We start from the raw sequence: 22,078 nt of genomic DNA, 5'->3' as shown, positions 1-22,078 counted from the left end.
ACAGTAGCATATTAAAGACTTCTTGATTAACCTGCCATCACTTAAAAGATAACATTGCATAGCATATGACATATTCTTTTCCCTCTCATTCTGTGCTCTCTCTCTCTCTCTCTCTCTCTGGCTCCCTCCCTCCCTCCCCTTTTTCCATAAGCTATGCTATTGAAATAAAATATGTATCACTTTCATCATGCACTCAACGTCTGCAAAATGAAAGTGCAATGCCTGTGTAGTACCCACTATCTCCTTAGAGAGAGAGAGTTGCATGTGTGTGTATGTGTTGTGTTGTTTATTTTCGTATTTTCGACGAAGACCTGATTGGCAGAAAGCTTACTTTCCAATAGTCTTTTTGTTATGCCTACCTGCGACTCAGCATCTCCGCTATATTGTGAGCAGCAACTATCCTTTTCATAATATTGTTACATTTCATCCTGGATTTTACCATAATTTTATTTAGATTACTAAAATCTTTAAAAGCATAGCTCTCATTTTGATGGCTATAAGGATTGTGTACGCTCTTTCTCTTTATAAGTGCAATCCATAGTTCAGGTAAACAGACTACTTGCATTTTTCTTTTTAACTTTTGCTATAGCAAAATCTGCATCATGTGTGAGGAACATACACTGTGCCACGAGGAACTTACGTTAGACGTTTTTCAACCCTTCCTCAGTCATTTATCAACTGATGTAACTCCACTATTGTGAAATCCTTATTTTGGTTATTCATCTTACAACATTATTCATACATCACTGCACATCTTCATAGGAGCCATTGTTCCTTTTGGTTTTTGTGCAAAATATTTTTCTTCGGTTTGCTTCATTCGTAAATATTTGTTCCTTTGTAAACATTCTATTTTACCTTATTGGATTTGTTTTCTTTGCCAATGTCACTGATTACATTAGCTCAAACAGTTGTTAAATCGGCCATAATTTTAGTTTGTTACGTGTTCAGTAGATCATTTGAATGACCCTTTTATCGAAATGATGTGGAATGAGTGATGTATGGAAGGATATGTGGGCAATAAACAGTTTAGATAAAAAGAGAATAGGAGCTTTTGAATTGTGGTGCTACAGAAGAATGCTGAAAATTAGATGGGTCGATTGCCTAGCTAGTGAGGAGGTATTGAATAGAAAGGGAGACAAGAAATTTGTGGCACAACCTGACCAGAAGGAGGTAACAGTTGATGGACACTTTCAGAGATGTCAAGGGATCACAAATTTAATATTGGAGGGAAGTAGGAATGGTAAAAATCTAGAAGCAGACCAAGAGATGTCTACAGTAAGCAGATTCAGAAAGAAGTAGGTTGCAGTAGTTATTCAGAGATGAAGAGGTTCGCACAAGATAGAGTAGCATGGAGAGCTGTATCAAATTAGTCTTCAGGCTGAAGACCGCAGCAACAGCAATGACAACAACAGTATTGTATACAAAAAGTACTAATTCTTCTTGTTGAATGTTCAGTGAAGGTCATTCACATGTACACACATCAAAAAAAGTTTTGCATCACCTCAGTTCAGAGAGTTCTCGAACCTGTACAGAAAATTGGAATAGAGATCATTATAAACATCATTTCTGCCCTTTTTATTGCTCATGAAAACCACACATTTCATGTTGTATCGTGATTTCCCTAAATCACTCCAGGCAAATGCCGGGATGGTTCCTCTGAAAGGGCACGGCTGACTTCCTTCCCAATCCTTCCCTAATCCGATGAGACCGATGACCACGCTGTCTGGTCTCCTTCCCCAAACCAACCAACCAACCATGTTGTATCACCATACAGCAACACCTTCAGAGGTGGTGGTCCAGATTGCTGTACACACTGGTACCTCTAATACCCAGTTGCATGTCCTCTTTCATTGATGCATGCCTGTATTCGTCATGGCTTACTATCCACAAGTTCATCAAGGCAGTGTTGGTCCAGATTGTCCCACTCCTCAACTGCGATTTGCCGTAGGTTCCTCAGAGTGGTTGTTGAGTCACGTCGTCCATAAACAGTCCTTTTCAATCTATCCCAGGCATGTTCAATAGGGTAGATGTCTGGAGAACATGCTGGCCACTCTAGTCGAGCGATGTTGTTATCCTGAAGGAAGTCATTCACAAGACGTGCATGATGAGGGCACGAGTTGTTGTCCATGAAGACAAATGTCTCGCCAATATGCTGCCGATATGGTTGCACTATCGGTCGGAGGATGGCATTCACGTATCGACACCCATTATGGCACCTTCCATGACCAGCAGCGGCGTACTTCGGCCCCACATAATGCCACTGCAATACAGCAGGGAACCTCCACCTTGCTGTACTCACTGGACAGTGTGTCTAAGGCGTTCAGCCTGACTGAGTTGCTGCCAACACATCTCCGACGATTGTCTGGTTGAAGCCATAAGCGACACTCATTAGTGAAAAGAATGTGGTGCCAATCCTGAGCGGTCCATTCGCCAAGTTGTTGGGCCCATCTATACCTTGCTGCATGGTGTCGTGGTTGCAAAGACGGACCTCGCCATGGACGTCGGGAGTGAATTTGTGCATCATGCAGCCTATTGTGAAAAATTTGAGTCGCAACACGATGTCCTGTGGCGGCACAAAAAGCATTGTTCAACGTGGTGGCATTGCTGTCAGTGTTCCTCTAACCCATAATCTGTAGGTGGTGGTCATCCACTGCAGTAGTAGCCCTCGGGTGGCCTGAGCGAGGCATGGCATCGACAGTTCCTGTCTCTCTCTATCTCCTGCATGTCCAAACAACATCGCTTTGGTTCACTCCGAGACCCAAGCACGACTCACGCCCTGTCCTCACAGCTTTAATTCTGCCAGTACCTCGTCTCCTACCTTCCAAACTTTACAGTTCTGCTAGATTCGCAGGAGAGCCTCTGTAAAGTTTGGAAGGTAGGAGACGAGGTACTGGCAGAAGTAAAGCTGTGAGGACGGGGTGTGAGTCGTGCTTGGGTAGCTCAGTTGGTAGAGCACTTGCCCGCGAAAGGCAAAGGTCCCGAGTTCGAGTCTCGGTCCGGCACACAGTTTTAATCTTCCAGGAAGTTTCAAAACTTAAGTTGCAAATAACATGCTCCGTTTACAACAACAAAACATAGAGTGCACAAAAATGTCTGCCGACAACAAAGTGTATCAAAGGCCTTAGGACAAAGATTGTGCAGTACTTTGTAACAGCGAACTGCTTTCAAAGAGCATGATGTCACAACTGTATACATTTCTAACAGGTTGCGGGAAAGTATTTCAAATGGTGGTTTGAGAAGTGTTACTTAAAAAGTAAATTTTCTTTTAAGCAAGATGAATTATATTACGTGTGAGAATGTGTGATGAATTTCTTAATGGCACAGTGTTTGACTCTCACTCAAAAGTTAGCACTTTGAGGACCAGCCACTTAGAAACATTTTGGGGCCAGAAGACCAGACATTTTTGTCATTAATTAAAATTTTACTGCGACATTTGTGTTTGACATACCTTAGAGGATAATAGACGCAAAAAAAGAAAAAAAAACTGATGTTGTACGTGAAAGCTTAGCTTTTCTTGTAGCGATACTGTATGTATATTGATTCAGACCATTAATTTTTCCTATTTTGTGTGTTCATGCTATTTAACAGTGATGTTGCTATTGGATGACTACATCACGTGTTCTGTGCTCTGAATATCTGCTGTCATTGGCTGGTGAGATTATGTGATGTGAGCTATGATTGGCTGACAAAACCCATCACTGTCTTGATTTCAGTGCTTCAGAAATTAACATGCTATGTTTGATGGAATTTGTATTTATACTTTCACAATAGTAAAATGCAGTGTATGTGTAGCTGTGCATCAAAGATCTTCCCAAAACTTTCTTTTCCTGGGTTTCATTTTCTAAAGTGCCAAGAACTCTTGCGCTGGTGTATAAACCCTTTACCATTCAAAGTTTCACAGTAATTTTTGAAAACGGACACAAGTTGCACTTACAAGGGAACGGACCAATAAGACATGTCGAAACCTACCCTGAAATTTTTTACACAGGAAGAATTAAAAAAAAATGCACTGTCAAAATTTTAGTTGCTAAGAGGCACTGCAAGTATTACGAAAAAACAACTGAAAAATGCCAAATTCATAGTGCACCATTCGGTGATAGAAATGTACACACCTACTGGTGCTGTAGCAACTGCGCACGTGCAACTAGGCATACACACAGCCGAGGTTGGTGGTACATTTGTAAATAGGAAACACGACACAACCCAATTGTAATTTGTGAAGGAAGTGTCGTGTTACTGTTCGTTGATAGTTTCTCTGACACTACAGTACACAGTCACTAATCCCTCGAAATAGCCACTCAAGTAACATTATTACAAATTATCAGTTGCTTTTTGTGGTATTGGTAAGTATTGACACTATAGATAAAGCGCAAATGAATATTTATTGCGCTTTCGTAAGGATGATGAAAAATCTGTGGATGTAATGGGATTCCGCCTGGAACTACTAGAGTGATTCAACCTCTCGATAAAGAATTTTTTTGACAGTGGAAAGCATTTTTCAGGAAATTATCAAACAACATAATTTCTGATACCTCTATCTCATTTCAGGTTTACAAGCGGACCAGTATTCTTAAGCTCATTTGTGCATTACCAGTTTTCTTCGCCACACTTTACGAATTTGATTAAGTATGCCATGCCTGGTATGCAGCGCAGTATGCAGAACAATAGCTGGGACCATTTCTGACTCCATCCCAGTTCTGTCTAAATAAAACTAGTGGTTATTGCGAAGTGCCTGACAGCATCAATTTTTCCTTTGCCCGGTGTGCCTGGTGCAAGAAAAATGTTTGTTTTTGTCTTTCAGTTGACACTTCACATTTTTTGTGACAACCACAGGGAATAAACGAAGAACTGTTTCACTGATAGTCAAATGTACAACATTCAAACATTATTATAAGGAATGGCCTACAGGAATTGTTATAAAATGTAGTGTTGCAAGACACATCTCATCATCTCATCTCAAAAAATTAAAACTCCTCATTGATGGAAGTCGTCTGTGACATCAAACACTGCCATGATTTTGTTTTCTGTGCTAGCTACTTTGTCAGAATTACATGTGCAAGAATTGAACTGTTGATATGCAGTTGTTCAAAAAAATGTTGGTATAGCTTAAGCCAGGTTTTCACGGGAGCAAACAAAATAACAAGCATTAGCAAAAGAGAATTCTATCTGGTGTACCCAGTAGGCCTCTTGCAGGTCTTTCAACTGGATGTCACTGCAACCACTTACGTGTCCCTAACCTTCCCCAGTTACCTAATTGGAAAACTGAGACCTGCGGTTTAAAGTGGAATCCGAACCACTCCAACATCTGTGAGAAGTGAATGCTCAGTTAAAATCATAGTGAAAAAGTTGTGGTCTGAACGGGATTTGACTCTGTGCTCCCTGGACCACAAAGTGGGCTCTTTGCCACTAGACCGTAATTTTTTTTTTTTGTGTGTGTGTGGGGGGGGGGGGGGGGGTGATGAATATGACCATTAGACCTTACACATACGTGTATTGGAAATACTAGTTGTGTTGCCTCTTTGAGATGATGCTTGATGTCAGTAATTAGTGTTCTGTTTACAAATTTCCCCTCAGTGGTTATGAGAAGCCAGGTAAAAACGGTAGCCGACATACAAGGAAAATCTTGAACCAGTGCTAAGGAGAGATGGAGATGCAATTCTGTGTAAAGTGCATGAGCCCCACACATGTCACGCTTCCATACAAATTGAGACACTTAAATTCTGCTTATTCCGTTAAGAACAGTGTGCTTGCCATCCAATATAATCTTCACTGAATAGCAGAGTTGCGCATTGTGGCTCTAACAAGATAGAGTTGTATCCTGTATTCCTAATATTAGCTCCAAAAACTAAAAACTGGCAACACAGTATTCATAGGCAGTGTTCACTATCTCATGTTTTCTTCTGTTTCCTCCAGTATAAACATTTCTTTCCATATACAAGCGAATGGTAGCGAACTTTCTGCAAATGCTCATTCAAGTAACATGCTTTTGGTAATGGAGGAAAGTATGTGTGTTTGGTGCAGGAGGGGGGAGGGTGGGGGGTACTGTAGGGGGATTCCAGGGCTTGACTACCGTAAATAGACAGAAACGGATGTGTGTGGCGGCAGTTATGAAGAGATGAAGAGGCTTGCACGGGATCGACTACCATGAAGAACTGCATCTCGAACCAGTCTTTGGACTAAAGACCACAGCAACAACATCTTGACTCCAATTATAGCCATGTGGAAGAGAAGTTAAGTACGAACTGCCCCTGTATTCATGAATGACCCTCTGACCAAAACGTTACTGCCGTCAGCGACATGTTCACTTACATTCGCTCTGTCATAAACCAGGCTCTAGGTGCTTAAAATTGGTGTCTGTGAACTCTGGATAATTCCGCTATGCGGCATCGCATGAGTGATTTGCCGAGTTGTGCGCTAGGCAGGCAGGGATGTACAAATCAGTGTTATGAGCTGTTCTTCTTGTGGCAAAAATGTGTAACTTCAACAATTTTTTTTTACAAAATACTTGCAGTGTTTCTTAGCAGCCAAAATTTTGGCAGTGCATTTCTTTCGTTGTCTTCTCCCTGTGTAAAAAATTTTAGGGTAGGTTTCGACATGTCTTATTGGACCATTCCCTTGTTTGTATTTCGTACTTACCAGTTTCGCTCTTCAGATGACTGCAAAAGATATGAATTGAGATAATACGGAAAATGTACATTGACGTTACATAAAGTGCATGTTCTGTTTCCAGTACGGTAACTTATGTTTGAAATTGTCTGACAGCTCTAAAGATTAAACTGGCTGTACTGTAGTACTTAAACTTACATTTAAAGTACAGCAGTAAATGATGACATTGGTAGTGCCAAAAATTAAATTGGCTGTGCAACGGTACAAATCCATAAATATAAAATACAAAGTGCGACTTGGTGCTGGTTTCAAAAACTTAATTTTAACAGTTGCTCCCCCTGCATGCAATTCCTGCTCTTGCTAAAGTTTTATAGTTCAAAGGGAAAGTGTACTGTATGGAGAAAATGTATTTTCACCCAGGAAAAAGTGTCTTTAACTAGGAAATCTGGGAATTTTTGTCCTTGTCCGCCTGTGCATCCTGTCATGATGCTGTAAGATCTCCATATACCCCACACGAGTGTGTGCTGTTGCAGCTTTTACTAAAATATTACTAGCTGCATTTAGCTGTTGCAACAATGAATGTGTGCCTTCTGTGATAGGATGGGTCTCTCGCCGATGTGGACAAGGAAACATCGGAATAATTTGCTCCATAAGAAATTCAAATTGCAATCTAGAGGAGGAAGATTTAACCGCAATATTCTGTAATTTGCTTACAGATGGTGGCAGGCTGTGTGTTTTGTGTGTAAAACATTTTTGATCATCTGTTGGGCCAGGCCCCTCGTCCACTGGATATCTCAGTTCTGGCGTTGTAGACATTCACAATCACATTCTTCAATTCATGTGGTCGTGTGAAGTGTGGTGAACTAAATTAAAGCTGTAATTTGAACTGCACGTGGTGGTGGTAATGAAAAAGAAGAAGAAGAAGAAGAAGAACTGTAGTAATAGATAGAAATTAGATGGCAGTTAGTTAATTTTTTAATTCTGCTGGCCTCATTGAAAGTGAAAATGGAAGATCCCAAACCTTGCAAAGCCATTTGCGTGATCTGTGGTGTGAGTACTGAACTGGATATTCCCAACCCAGGTTTTGTTATCATGTGTTCGATCGGCACAGGCATAAAACTAATGTGACTGTCAGTATTTGTTGAGGCACTAGTTGTCAGTTGAGCAGTTTCCATTGTTTGGTTCTGTCAGTAAAAGAAATGTGGTACATATTTGTTCAGGGTGTATATGACCCGGGACAACCGGGAAATCGGGGAAAAACCTGGTAATTTTTTCATCCAGGAGAAAACCGGGAAAAACCTGGGAATTTTTAGGAATTAGGGAATTTTTCATTGTTTTAGCTTTCGGTTAAATTTTTGTAATTTTGACTGCAGAATTGATTTTCTAGCAAAGAACGTTATTGTATCCTGCTACTGGAGAATGATACTGCAGCAATAAAATATAAATGAGAGGGAAAAAAATAAAACTTTAGTGGCAAAGGAAATGTGCAATTTACAACGAAACCCCGTGCACGCACAAGCGTCTGCAAATAGCAAAAATATGTCAAAGGCGGTAGGGCGCAGACTGTAATTCTTCGTAACAATGAACTGCTTGCTATGAGCATGACGTCACAACTGATCACATTAGTTTCGTTTGACCAATTGCCAGCAGTCTGTTGCGCATGCGCATTTGACTCGCGTATAAGCAGTACCTTCTCCCGCTTCCCGCTACGGCGCTACTTGTAGTTTGGCTGTTAGCAGTATCGGTAGTAGCTGCAAGCAGCCAGATGCAAACGAGAAAAATTTTTCTTGCGCACCCTAGCTGCCAGATTCGCGCTTGCACAGAGTTGTCTGAGTTATGGTGGGGAGGGGGTTAACCTGCATGTGACCCGTGTTTACGTTAAGTGATTTCGCTGCTTCTCTTCGTTTACAGCTCCCACGTCAAATGAAAACAAAACGGATTTCTGTGGCCGTGAGCTATCAAGTGAATTAAAATACATTCACATAATTATGGAGGGCAAAAATATATTATTAATTTCAGTTTTCTGATTTTATTTTATTTCCAAGTTAGTAGCAGTCAAGCATTAATCGCCTTGCAGAACAATGAAGTTATTTTTGCAAGTTTGCTAAAGAAATTTGGCTTGATTAATCTTTCTGCTGAGGCGATCGTTTTATTTGAAACAAAGTGTTTCATTCTACAGTATTGGCTGGTTCCAACTGTTCGCTGAATTTCAAGTGCACGTTATCATCTTTTGCCATGTATGGCATTATGCCGTAATAAAGAACCAAAAATGAGATCGTATAGTACTGGTACTCCAAGAAAATTTACATCCCAAAAACCACACTGAAAAGCTTAATATCAAATGGAACCTGCTTCATTGTGAATCTGGAAAAAGCCAATTTGCACTTCAAGCTGAATTATGCATTTTAGTATGGTTTACGAAATTCCGATGCTCTTTGGAGTATCCTCTGATGCCCTGTTTCTTTTATGGTGTAATCTAAGCTTTCTTAGTGCTTTATACACACGAACATGCGGGCTTCCTCTCTGGCAACTGGTAAATCGACCCTATTTCTAACAGTCTCCGGATAGTATTGCGAACGGTGGTTAGAAAAGCGTTACTTTCAAAGTAAATTTCTTTTTACCCAAGATGAATTATGTTACATGTGAGAAAGTGGGATGGATATCTAAATCACAGAGCGTTCGTAACTGAACAGTTTGAGGACCAGCCACTTACAAAAATTTCGAGCCGCGAGACATTTATGTCATAATTTTAAATTTACTGGCACATTTGTGTGATGTATCTTAAAGTATAACACTCGCAAAAAAAAGATCAATATTACATGTGAAAGCTTAGCTTCTGTTGTAACGTGTTAATCTTAGAGACCAATATTATATGTGAAAGCTTGGCTTTTCTTGTAGATATACGGTACTGTGTATATTAATGTAAACCGTTAACTTTTCCTCTTGTGTGTTCGCGCTATGTAACAAGTGATGTTGCTATTGGCTGACTAGAACACGTGTCCTATGCTCTGAATAGCTGCTGTCATCGGCTGGCGAGATCTCGTGGCTTGAGATATGACTCGCTTACAAAAGGACATATCAATCTCTGTTTCAACGCTCCGGAAACTAATGCGCTGTGTTTGGTGCAATTCGAATTTATACTTTTGTAATACGAAAATATGCAGCGTATATGTTGCTGCAAAACAAAGGTCTTTCCAAAACTTCTCTGCCCCGTCTTTTCTTTTTTTTCCCGGGAAGTTCTACACGATTGTATAAAACGTCAACCATTCAAAGGATTGATAAGTTTTACAGTTCCGAGGGAAAATCTACGGAAAACGTACTGTCACTTAGCACGGAAAAAGTGTATTTTCGCCCAGGAAAAAGCATATTTTTTAAACGGGATATCCGGGAATAATCTGGGAATTTTTTTTTCCTTGTCCCCGTATACACCCTGTTGTTGTTTAAATGCGAATATGCTGTCTGCAAACGTGGGCGTATTTAAAATAGTGTGTTCTTGAGAAATTTATACAAATTGCTATTTATCCTTGTTTTAGCCTCTTTCTCGTCCGTTGGCAACATTTGTCGTACTCTGCAGAGTGTTGTTGGATGTATTATCACTATAGTGGCCGGCACAAAAATAGGGCTTAAAGGCCATCTCACTATCTTAGAGCATTGCCAGTTTTTTTGTAGTGATACTCTATTTTTAGTCTAGAATATGATGGGTCCAGAATGAGATTTTCACTCTGCAGCGGAGTGTGCGCTGATATGAAACTTCTTGGCAAATTAAAACTGTGTGCCAGACCGAGACTCGAACTCGGGAGCTTTGCCTGTCACTGCGAAGAAACGTCCGGTGAGAAAGTTATTAAGAAAACTACAAAATTATTTTTCGTAACATTTCAGACATCACTATTGTATTGTATCACATACAGAGACAAATTACTTCCACGATATTCCGTGCGCAGCAGCGTGCGTCATTGTACGCTGTTGCAAAGAGTTTTGTTTGGACGGCTCGCTTTAATATGCCCGCGAATATTCCCTACTCCCCAAAAATATTTTACTGTCTGCTAATACATATTCTTCGCCATTGCATCAATCACTCAAAACGCCAACATATGCTGCGCAAAAGTAATTGTAGTTATTTTGAAGCCAATATTTTCACTGAAGTCGAACAAAATATTTGTTCGAAAGGTTTCGTGAAAACAGAGTTTTATCTAAATTTGCTGTAAGCCTATTATTCTCAGCACACAATAAATGTTTGGTGCACAAAAACGTCATTCTTACTACTGCAATGTCTCTGTCTTGTGTTACAAATTTCGTCCATCATTACAGTTTCTTGCTGGCCAGTGCATTGAAATTACTGGCCAAAATAATCATTTTTATCACGGACATTACCCAGTATTTCTCTAAGCATCGGATACTATCTTCTGTCGTACTAAAGTAATACAATTTTACCTTCTAGCTTTTTGTAAAAGTTGTCAAATATAGATTTATATGCTCTTCTCGGACAATCAGAATAGGTGCTGGGACTTATGTTACTGCACTGTTTATATATAAAGTTGACACAGAAGCACCACAATGTTTCATTGACTGAAAATGAAACATTCTGTCTCCTTAACCACTCCAAAATATCTGCCTTGCACCAATTTGAATGTGGCAGCTTTTCTATCTGAATGGAGGTCACGATAATTGACCCTTCTTCCAGTGCAGACAACAGTCGAATAAACAAATTCTTAAAAACTTCTCCATTTATTTCTGAATGGCAGTCGGATTGGCATGAACTTTTCCCACCACGAGAAACAAGTTTGGCCTCTGGTATGAAACCTGTGGTTAATGAACCGGCGTTTGTGATGATTAATCGGCCACCTCTACCAGTAGGCACTTTCAAACCACCATTTCCTTTGGAGTCGTGCCATAATGTATGTATTGGTGTGCTTCTGTGAAACCCAAGTTTCATCCAAGTACACTACAGGCCTGGTGTCTTCAGCATGCAAGAAGAGCATTGTACGCAAAAACTTCACTCTTGCTGCTGCAATGCCTCTGCGTTCCATTAAGAATTTCTGTCCATCATTGAAACAGAAGGAGCAGAGAAGACGTAGAACGGAGGTCTGGCTGTATTTTTTTAGCCGTTAGATACTCTCCTCTGTTGTAATATCCAAGTACAGTTCTACGTACAAGCTCATCGTAAAAGTCTGTTGATTTCCGTACACGTTTGTATCTTTTCTTGGAGAATCGAAATACTCATTCATGTCTGGAGGTTCTGCCAGTGACCCAGATTTGCTAATACAGCCTACAGTTGACTTGGAGCTTTAGCAGTAAGTTTATGAATTTGTGCAAAATTTAAGTTATTCCTCGCTTCTTCGTTGTCGGTCAGATCAGTTAAAAAGTGAGTACATTCGATATGATAATTTTTGATTGTTCACAAATGTCTTTCTGCCCTTTACGCACACCGACCAGAGGAGTACTACAAGTAGGCCGTTGCTCCTGCATTGTTTGCCACTGAACACGTCAAAGCACCTTTCTAAAGACATTAAGACACTGAGATCAGACGTGAACACTCGATATAGCACGGCTTTCAGCTGCTCTGACCTACCGCACCACTAATGGTACCTACATGGCAACAAAGTCAAGAGGTGTTTAAATCAGCCCACAGCGCCTGCTGGTAGCAGGCAGCGGCCGTGACCTTGAGGACTCTACTTTCGTGCCGGCCACTTTAAGAATAGAGCCACTTCACACATATTTGAGACAAGGTGTTTTTTGGCAACTTCTCTGGATAATATTAGTTGGAACCTATTGCTAGCTGGTACAGTATCTTAACTTACGAATTCTTTGTTGTTCTTCACGTGTACCCATTTATTAACTTTTCTGCAGCAACATTTTTAGTGCAAGTAATTATAACTATTCAAAAAAGTCAAAATAGACCCATGCTCAGGCAGTGATCATTGGGGAGCAGATGCAGGAATCCCACATCACCATTCTAGGTGAGGTTCAAGTGAAGGTGCTTTGCTGTTGCTCTGGCCTGTTATGAACTGTCAAGTGTGTATGTCCTCCATACGGATGTATAGTGCAGTGTTGGGTTTGTGTTATTATGGATGAATGGGAGGGAGAGTGTGAAACATGTTGCCGGCGCACAGCCTGTTCTTGAATAGCAGTGAGTGGGCTGCAGAACTTAACACACCCATTCGGCGGACAGATCACACTCCACAGTGTGTTATGGTCTCACTTCATGGACACTGCAAAGAGAATTGAAATTTCAATCAGGGTATTGGTATGAGAGTGGTGATGAGAAACTTAACACCGCAATTTCTCCTCCCCTTGCTGGCCAGTTACTGACATTGAAAATATCATCCACCAAGAAGATTCGAACCAACTTACATTTGAATAGCGCCACCATACAGGTGGGACAGATTGTGGTTCTTAAAGATCCTTTTATTCTCTGATTAGAAGCAAATGGTTACTGTGCCTCAAATCAGTAATGAGGTGGATCATTTTTGCATTTATTGTAATATTTTTACATGAAGCTATAAAGTCCCACCTTTCCCTTTTCATCTAATTGTTTTTTCATGTTTCACTTCTTCACAGTTATTAATTCTTCAAATCATTTACAGAACCGTGATGGTACAGGAAATTCAGACACTCCAAACAGTCTTAAAAATAAAGACACAGGTAATAAATCAGCGGAAGCTGGAGGGAAAGAAGGGAATCAAAAATTGCCATCATTTGTTAATGTTCCCATGGATGACTATATGGATGAAGATTTACCAGCAACTGTGAGTAAGCTTGATATTAATCATCACCTTAAGTTTATGTTTTATTGTTATATTACACTACAGCCTGAATTTTATTCTATGAGTTTAAGCAATGCAAAATAATGGAAAGTTCAGGTTGGAATATCGACAGTATTATGAAAAGGACAGATTGCACTCACTGTAAAGAAGAGACATTGAGTTGCAGATAGACACAATGAAAAGACTGTTGCACATTGAGTTTTCGACCAAAGCCTTCCTCAGAAAGGAAGAGACATACACATTCACAAAAGCGCGTGTGCGCCCCCCCCCCCCTGCCCCCCCCCCCCCCCCCCCCCAGTGGTGCATGCATTCATGACAAGTGCTTTTTACATACATTCCATTTAGACTTCAAGTAGGTCGTGATATTGTGATGTCCTTCAAAGTTTAAAGACTAATTCAATACGTTACCAACATTTCATATGCAGCATCATATGATGTAACATGCACCAAACGCAAATTCATAGCGACCCTTATTTTTCATTGCAAACTTTAAGAATTCTTGGCAGTAGTTTACCTAATATCCAATATCACAATAACTGTGACCATTAGTGATATGATAGGTTCATCATAAAGCTGATGAAATAAGCCTTAAGATGTGCAATAATAGAGTTTATTGCCAAATAGTTTCTTTAAAATTGTTTGAATAAGGTTGTAGAGTGGCCGGCTTGCACAGCTTGCTGTTCACACAGGCAAGTGATTCCACGTGGAGTAGGCTTGGCTTATTGTCACTTGCTGACACACTCACCACATGCAGTCAATAATGCTTCCCTCCACTTCCTCAGTACTGATCAGTCAAAAGATGCAACTAATTTTAAACACAACATATATGAACAGATGCTGTGTAGTACTACTTTTCCATTTGTTCTGACAATTACTCCTCTTACTATTGCATACATAATAATAACAACAATTATCACAAAAACATTCTTCTGTTACTGTTAAAAGAAACTGAGTATTATCTTTTAATAAGTGTCTGCCTTTGAATTAGCACTTAGACATGTACTTACTATGGTATCTAAGATGTATGTAAATATTCTAGAAGTATCTAATGGGGTCTTTTGGACAGCCGAGTAAAATGTTATTGTGTCCATTTGCTGTTAGGATGGGATGCGTGGGCGGTAGTTCCAGGTAGTGCAGAATGTGGAACACGGAAAACTTAGTTTTACCATTCATTAATAAAGACAGTGTGACAATGCATTACGCGCGTCTGGTAACCCATCATCACTGTGTCGAGAGCGATAAATGTTCGCAACTGGCCGGTCTCAGACAGACTGCTCTTCGTAGCCGGTGGCTGTGTACATGCCACGGCGCGCGACTCAAATTGCATTTCCCGTCGGCATTCCACGTGATAAGTGCACAGCGCGGCGACTCTGGCGCTGTCCACTACGGCTGTACAATTCTACCGTTACAATCACCCTCCCTCATGAAAACGAGCTACCGAAGGTTGCTCGAGAAGACTTCCTGGGCGTCATGCGTTTGTCTTGCCAATGGCAGCATTGGGGGGCACTTCAGCATTTATTCTGTTTGCAGACACAGTGACGATGGACACTGACGAGCGGGTTTTCAGGACAACAATTTCATACATTACATAGGCTGTACCTACAAGAGACATCAGTAAAAGCACAAAGAACACAACAATGAAAATCAAATATGGATTAGCATTATTGGAAGATTCAATAGACTTAATTTTAGTTGCTACGTCTAAGAAATTTAACTCATTATTAGTATTTATTACACTTTCATGGATATCTGCAATTAAATTGTCATCCTCGGTTAAGCTGGACAGAGAATGATTTCCGTCGGTCAGTAAGTATGATTCATTGTAATAATCAGGTAACATCCTTGTTAAAGGGAATTTTGCATCTGCATGAAAGGTGGTTGGTAATACAGAAGGCATTTCAAACAGATCACATGATAAATCACAGTGCATAACAATCTGCATTAATCCACTACCAGTTAATTTGAATGTGAAAGGTAGTTCAGGTGTGTCAAACGTTTTACAGGTAAATGTGATTTCGAGAGTTGAGTTAAACGAATATATTATACCTTCAGAATATCTTTTAAGGAAGGGTTGATGAAGATGCATTTAAATCCTAGAGCAGTCACCGCGAGGCAGATTGTTCATAAACAAATCTTTCTCACAACTGTACACTCTAGTATCTAAGAATACTGCCGTCTCTGGGCAAATTAGCTTATGACTACGTTTACACTTACAAACATCATGTTCATTCAGGGATACAAAATATCTTCTATCTTTACTGATTAACAAATAATCCTTTAGCTGATACATTGCATGAATACCTACTTGGCTCCATTTCACAGGGTAAGTATGAATTTTATACATTTCAAAATTATGCTTGGATTTGGCAATCGGTATAGAAACAATTACAGTTAATTGATCTTCAATCATTAAAGAATATGTGGTAGTTAATCTGTAATAAGCGTATAACTTGTAGGAATTGACAGGGTAAATCATGGTAGGCGATGCATCTAGCTTATATTCAGTCAACAGCAACATTTGTAAAAATTGGTCTGGATGCAATAAAACACTGTTCAAGCAATCATTTGAACTACTTTCTAAGGCTATTCTTAAATTGAGAGCATCAAATTTAGCGTTGGTAAACTGTCAGTAATTCTTAACAGTAGGGTGTTTAAATCTAAATGTGCACTCACAGCTTGAAGAATTGCGTATAATTCACGGATGGTTGCATTCATTTCACCACGAATTGTGTTAAAATGTGTAAGGAACTCTTTCACAATTTGTTCAATAAACAATGTGTGGTTAGTAATGGTCTTTTGCATATTTCTTAACACAATTATTTCATTAGAAAGGTTAATTGGATTTGTGTTAGACTGCTGCTCTAGAGCTAGTATTTTATTCTTTATGTCCAATAAATCTTGACTAGTTAAGGTACCAAATACAGTACGAAGAACTCTACCTCCAAAATCAAACCAGGCACATTTGCGCCTATGCGCCTAATCAAGCTTTGATGTGGCAAGAGTTTTAAGAAACAGTTAATCTCGTGCTCATAGCTAGCGAAAGTGGATTCTACTTGCATTTTTGCAGTAATCCAGTTGTTATACCAAGAGGTTCCAGTTTCCAAGACTGTATCGTTATTCTTAATTGAACAGATCAAATCAATTTGTATTTTAACAGAATCAAATTGTTGGTGAATCTCAGACCAATTATATTTAAGCACAATTGTAGCACTGTGCGTTGAGACTGCCATGTCTGATTGTGGTTCAAACAACACGCCTGCATTCTGTGGTACTACGTCTACAGCATTAATGGAACACACTATCATGGCAAAGAATGGAATTACAGTAAACATGGTTAATAAGTTCTACACACTAGAATTAAACAATGAATATGAAGAAATATGAGTCTTCGGCGACCTGTGGAACAGATGTTATTTACTCTTGAGCACCTTGCGCAATAGCTGTGATTTTATGTTGCACAGCACATTTGCGTATTCACTTGGCTAAACGCAACACACCTTGCATTCACTCACACTGCACACATTTAACGGAGGTTGTAAGTGTGCCTTGGGCTGGATCGCTGGGTTGGTGGCGGTGACGCCTCGGGCTCAAAGTCTGAACTGTGAACTCGCGGTGCTCGGCTCCTGGGTTTTGGAGCACGGTCGGTCCTCGTCATCCTGTGTTGCTACGGGGAATCTACCCAGGTAGGGCTTTACACGGTTGACATGGACGACAACCGAACGAAAAGGCAGTTGGAGCTTTAGAGTGACCTCCAATATCGGGTATGGTCCCTTTAGCACTACGTTGCACAGGTAGACAAAGTCTCCCACTCGATACTGCGGCGCGACTGCTTGGCAATCCTGTTGCTTGGCTTGCTGAAGGAAGGACTGATGATTCCGCTGGTTCACTTCCCTCCATGCATCCTTTAGTTTGCGAGCTAACTCCCTTACGTGTTCATTGCTGATTCCAGCTGTTGATCATGCAAAGTCCAAGGGTGAACACATCTTCCGTCCATATACAATTTCATAGGGACTGAGGCCCGTTGATGATTGCATTTTAGCGTTGTAGGCATTTACAACATAAGGAAGACAGACATCCCAATTATCATGTTTGCTGCTTACATAGTGGCTAAGCATTTTAATGATGGTTCTGTGTACTCTCTCGACAAGACCATTGCTTTCAGGGTGTGCTGGTGTGGTTCTCAATTGTGTTATTTGCATCAGCTTACATGTTTGTTTAAGTAAATCACTTATAAAATTCGTCCCTTGGTCACTGATAATGCTTAATGGAGATCCAAACTTCAGAATCAATTCCTTCACAAAAACTTTAGCTATGGTTTCAGCACTTTGACCAGGTATTGGTACCATCATAAGATATCTGGAGAAATGATCTAATATCGTCAATATGTACTTGTTTCCATCCTTGGTCTTCGGCAGGGAACCGACGACATCTAACCCAATTCTTTCAAAAGGTTCACTAGTCTCCGGCAGTTCTTGTAATGGTGCCTTAGTTCTTCCCGAATTATTCCGTCTGTTGCAGGAATCACATTGTGAAACAAACTCAAATACGTCAGCCTTATGACTTTCAGCTACTTTGATATTCGTTGCGTTTCTACCGCAGTGTCCTGATAGTAAGGAATCATGTTGTTCAGTTAGGATTTGCTCTCTCGTTCATCTATTTCAATGAACTGTTGATCATTTTTCCATATTTCGCATTGTGGATCTTCTTCTTCGGCTGCTTTTAATTCCTCCTCACGGCTTATGGTGACACAAACACGATCCTTATGACTCATCGCATCAGCATTCACATGTTTCCCAGGACAATGGATAACTGTGAATGGTAAGCGCTCAGTTCTAATGCCCATGTTGTTAGTCTTGAACTGGGATCCTTTAAGCTCAACAGCCATTTAAGTGCAGCATGGTCTGTGATTACAGTGAATTCTCTTCCTGTTAAGAAACATATGTTCTGTTTGATTCCAAAGACCAGAGCACTAAGTTCCTTTTCAGTGGTAGTGTAGTTACATTCCGCCTTATTTAACTGCCGGGAAGCAAATAATACTGGACGTTCTTGACCATCAAATTTTTGGGACAAAATAGCACCAACTGCAAAATTTGAAGCATCTGTGGAGAGGATGAAGGGCTTACTGAAACCGGATAGGCCAAAACTGGAGCTGCGGTTAGAGTAGTTTTTCCATTGCATTTTTTATTATGTTGACCAATTGATTGTGGCTCCTTTTTTAAGTAACTGTGTCATTGGCCTTGCGATATCTGCATAATGGGTTATGAAGCGACAATAGAAATTCGATAATCCCAAAAATGATTGTAGTTCTTTGACTGTTTGTGGTACAGGAAAAGTTTTGACAGCTTCGACTAATTTTGGATCAGGGCAGACACCTTCACTGGTTATAACATGTCCAAGGTACTTCACTTCACTTTGTGCAGAGTGACATTTATCTATTAATAAAGACAAGTTCCCACTTCTGATAAGCTCAAATACTGCTTGAAGTCTCTCAGTGTGGTGCCTCATGTTTTCACCAAAAATTATCACATCGTCAAGGTATACAAGAGCTTGTGTTGGGGTGAGCCCACGTAAAACAGAATCCATTAGGCGTTGGAAGGTAGCTGGGGCGTACGTAGTCCAAAGGGTATACGGAGGTATTTGTACACTCCTGTTGCAGTTACAAATGAAGTTTTTGTTTGATCATCTGGATGCACTGTTAACTGTTGATATCCGGTAGTTAGATCACAGACTGAGAATATGCGACATCTGCCCAAATAGTCCAGGGTTTCTACCAAGTTTGGCAATGGGTAAATGTCTGATGTGGTGACGGCATTTAAAGCTCGTAAATGTCTGGTGTGGTGACGGCATTTAAAGCTCAGTAATCAATGCAAAATCGGAACTGTGGTTCACCCGAAACAGATTTCTTCTTTCTTACGACCACTGGTGATGACCATGGTGGATCAGCAGGATCTCTTGGTTTAATAATTCCGGCCTCTAGTTGTTCCTTGACCACATCTTCGACCAATTCTCTTTGACTGAATGGAATTCCGAAAGGCTTCTGCGTTATTGGTGCTGCATTTCCAATGTGTATACGATGCTGAACTAAGTGAGTAACAGGTAAATTTGAATGTTCTCTAGAAAGATCTGAATACTCTAACAAAACGGGTGCTAAAATCTTCTGATCATCAGCTGACAAATGTTCAATCTTCTTCCAAATTTTGTTCTTTAATTCGATTTCATTTTCAGCTCCTTGTTTCAATGTTTCAATATCACTACAAGAATCTTTTCTTGACTTCTACATCTGCTGCTTCGTTTGGAATCGGTATTACATCATCTTTACTTATGCTCAACACTTCAGCAACCTTCGTTCCTCGTGGAAAAATGACATCTGTATTGCTCATATTAGTTATTGTTATTGGGACTCTCGCCATGTTTGGCCTCACCATTGTAGCTACACCTATACTTCAGGCAACATAACAATGCATTGTGTCCAATAATTCACAATTTTCCGACCGTTCGGTCAACAACAGAGCTCCTTTTCTGATCAGTGGTGACTTTACTTCAACATGGATTGTCTTTCCTGTTCCCTGAGGAACTTGCTGTGGCTGAAAAATTTGTACTTTGACTCGGAGGGTTCCAACAGATGTGTCAGTTGGGGTGATCGGTCCCTCGACGTCAGAATTTCAGCTCCTTTGAGTGCGACATGAAGAATGATTTTCGAGGTTGTAATTGTTACGACCTAGTCTGATCCTTCCTTCTGCAACAAATATCTCTGCCCCATTAGCGAATAAGAAATCAAGTCCAAGTACACCATTGTAGCACATTTCATTATTAGAAACCACTTGCACCGGTGCTGTGTATTTGTCCTGGCGTAGGCACAATTCTACGTCAACTTCTCCATAGTTACTTTGTTTCCCACCGTTCAGCCCCCGCACATTAAACATTGGCGGTCTCAGCTTGTCCCTTTCGTCTATAGAACACCACATCAATGAGGTCTGTGCTCCCGTGTTGATCAATAATTTAATATTTTTTCCGCGATAAACAGCACCTATCACGAAGTCATTATCGAATTGATTTTTAGCTGCACTAACAGGAATCACTGCCTCGGGCAAGGGGCGGACGCTGTGGTGGCTCGTACGTCCCCGCACTCGTTTAAAGATCTGCCGAGTTGTGTGCTGCTCACATTTGGTTTGTTTTTGTTGTGACAGTTCCTCGCTAAATGACCCTGTATCCCACAGTTGCGGCAGGTCCTGTTCTTACAGTCCTTGCACTTGTGACCGGGCGTATTGCATCGGTAACATTCCACATTTGAGTTGAACACACGACGTTCTTCTTTTCGCATGTCATTTGGGCATCTCAGTACTTCGACAATACCAACTGCCTCTACTGCTTCTTAAAATGTTTTACAGTGTGCGGAGTCTGACTGCTTTGTTTACTTCTTCCCCATACAACCCATGGATGAATGTGTCAAGTGCTCTCTCATCGGCTTCGAAAAGCTGGATCCGGTTCTCATTTTCGTCCTGCACAAGCTCGTAAGTCTGAGCATTTATGTTTCGGATTCTATCAGGGAATTGCTCGATAGATTCGTCATGCTGCATGTGCAAACTATGAAGTTGCTCACGGTAGAATCTGATTGCATTTTTGCGTTTGAACCTCTGAACCACTACCGTTTTAAAATCATTGTAAACTTCTGTGTTCACACAAATTGGCTGTGCACTAAAGAAATCTTGTGTGGCTCCTTGGATTCTCAATTTAGCAACTGCTAGCTTATCTCAATCAGTCTATGAACACAACAGAGCTGCGCCTTCGAGTTCCTGAAAAAATACTTTCACATCTTCCTCAGGTTTTCCACTGAACACTGGTACAGATGGCAACAGTGAAAAATTCTTTATTGGAACAGAAGTGCCGTCATGTGACAAATCAACCGGGAGGCTACGCTTGCTTTTATCTGCTTTTAATTGTTGAGTCTCTCTTTGTAGTTCTTCTATAACGGTTTGGAGATCAACCGTGTTACTCGCGTTTGCGTCTACCATTTTGAATGCAGTCTATACCGGTCACTCAATACAGAAAAATTTAAAATCCATCACTGCCTTTTGTTTTAAGCCAATCTGAGTAAACTAACCTTAATTCCAGCGCTGGATGTCCCCGTGTTGTCGGACGATGTCCTTGGCTGCTGCTACTTGCTGTGTTGTCGTGAAGATGCTCCGATGTTAAGTTTACACATCGCTGCACTTTTCAGGACTGTAGGTTTTCCGAAAATAATCCCACACCTGGCACCACTTTTCTAACGGTGTCTTTTGGATGGCTGAGTAAAATGTTATTGCGTCCATTTGCTGTTAGGATGGGATGCGTGGGCGGTAGTTCCGGGTAGTGCAGAATGTGGAACACGGAAAACTTGGTTTTACCATTTATTAATAAAGACGGTGCGACAATGCATTACGCGCGTCTGGTAACCCGTCATCACTGTGTCGAGAGCGGTACATGTTCGCAACTGGCCGGTCTCAGACAGACTGCTCTTTGTAGCCGGTGGCTGTGTACACGCCACAGCGCGCGACTCAGATTGCATTTCCCGTCAGCATTCCACGTGATAAGCGCACAGCGCGGCAGCTCTGGCGCTGTCCGCTATGGCCGTACAATTCTACCGTTACAAGTACTTACATAAACCATAAACAGCTAACATTTACAGTGACACATTTGCTGGGTTCTTTTTTTGGCATGGCTGTACCAAT

The 22,078-nt window shown here is 40.7% G+C and overlaps 1 protein-coding gene across 3 annotated transcripts in view; it reads left to right on the top strand.

Moving 5' to 3' along the window:
* LOC126095223 (protein tramtrack, beta isoform-like) overlaps nucleotides 1-22,078 on the top strand; it is a 124,256-nt gene that overhangs the window by 33,703 nt on the left and 68,475 nt on the right. For all 3 annotated transcript variants that reach the window (XM_049909961.1, XM_049909962.1, XM_049909963.1), the window contains exon 6: nucleotides 13,191-13,352. In XM_049909961.1, the coding sequence (XP_049765918.1) occupies nucleotides 13,191-13,352 (162 nt within the window). The remainder of the gene's footprint in view (nucleotides 1-13,190; nucleotides 13,353-22,078) is intronic.

This window comes from Schistocerca cancellata, chromosome 8 (assembly GCF_023864275.1).
Source record: "Schistocerca cancellata isolate TAMUIC-IGC-003103 chromosome 8, iqSchCanc2.1, whole genome shotgun sequence".
NCBI lineage: Eukaryota > Metazoa > Arthropoda > Insecta > Orthoptera > Acrididae > Schistocerca > Schistocerca cancellata.
The sequence above is the reverse complement of the archived record's forward strand: the minus strand, read 5'-3'. Positions and strand labels throughout refer to the sequence as shown.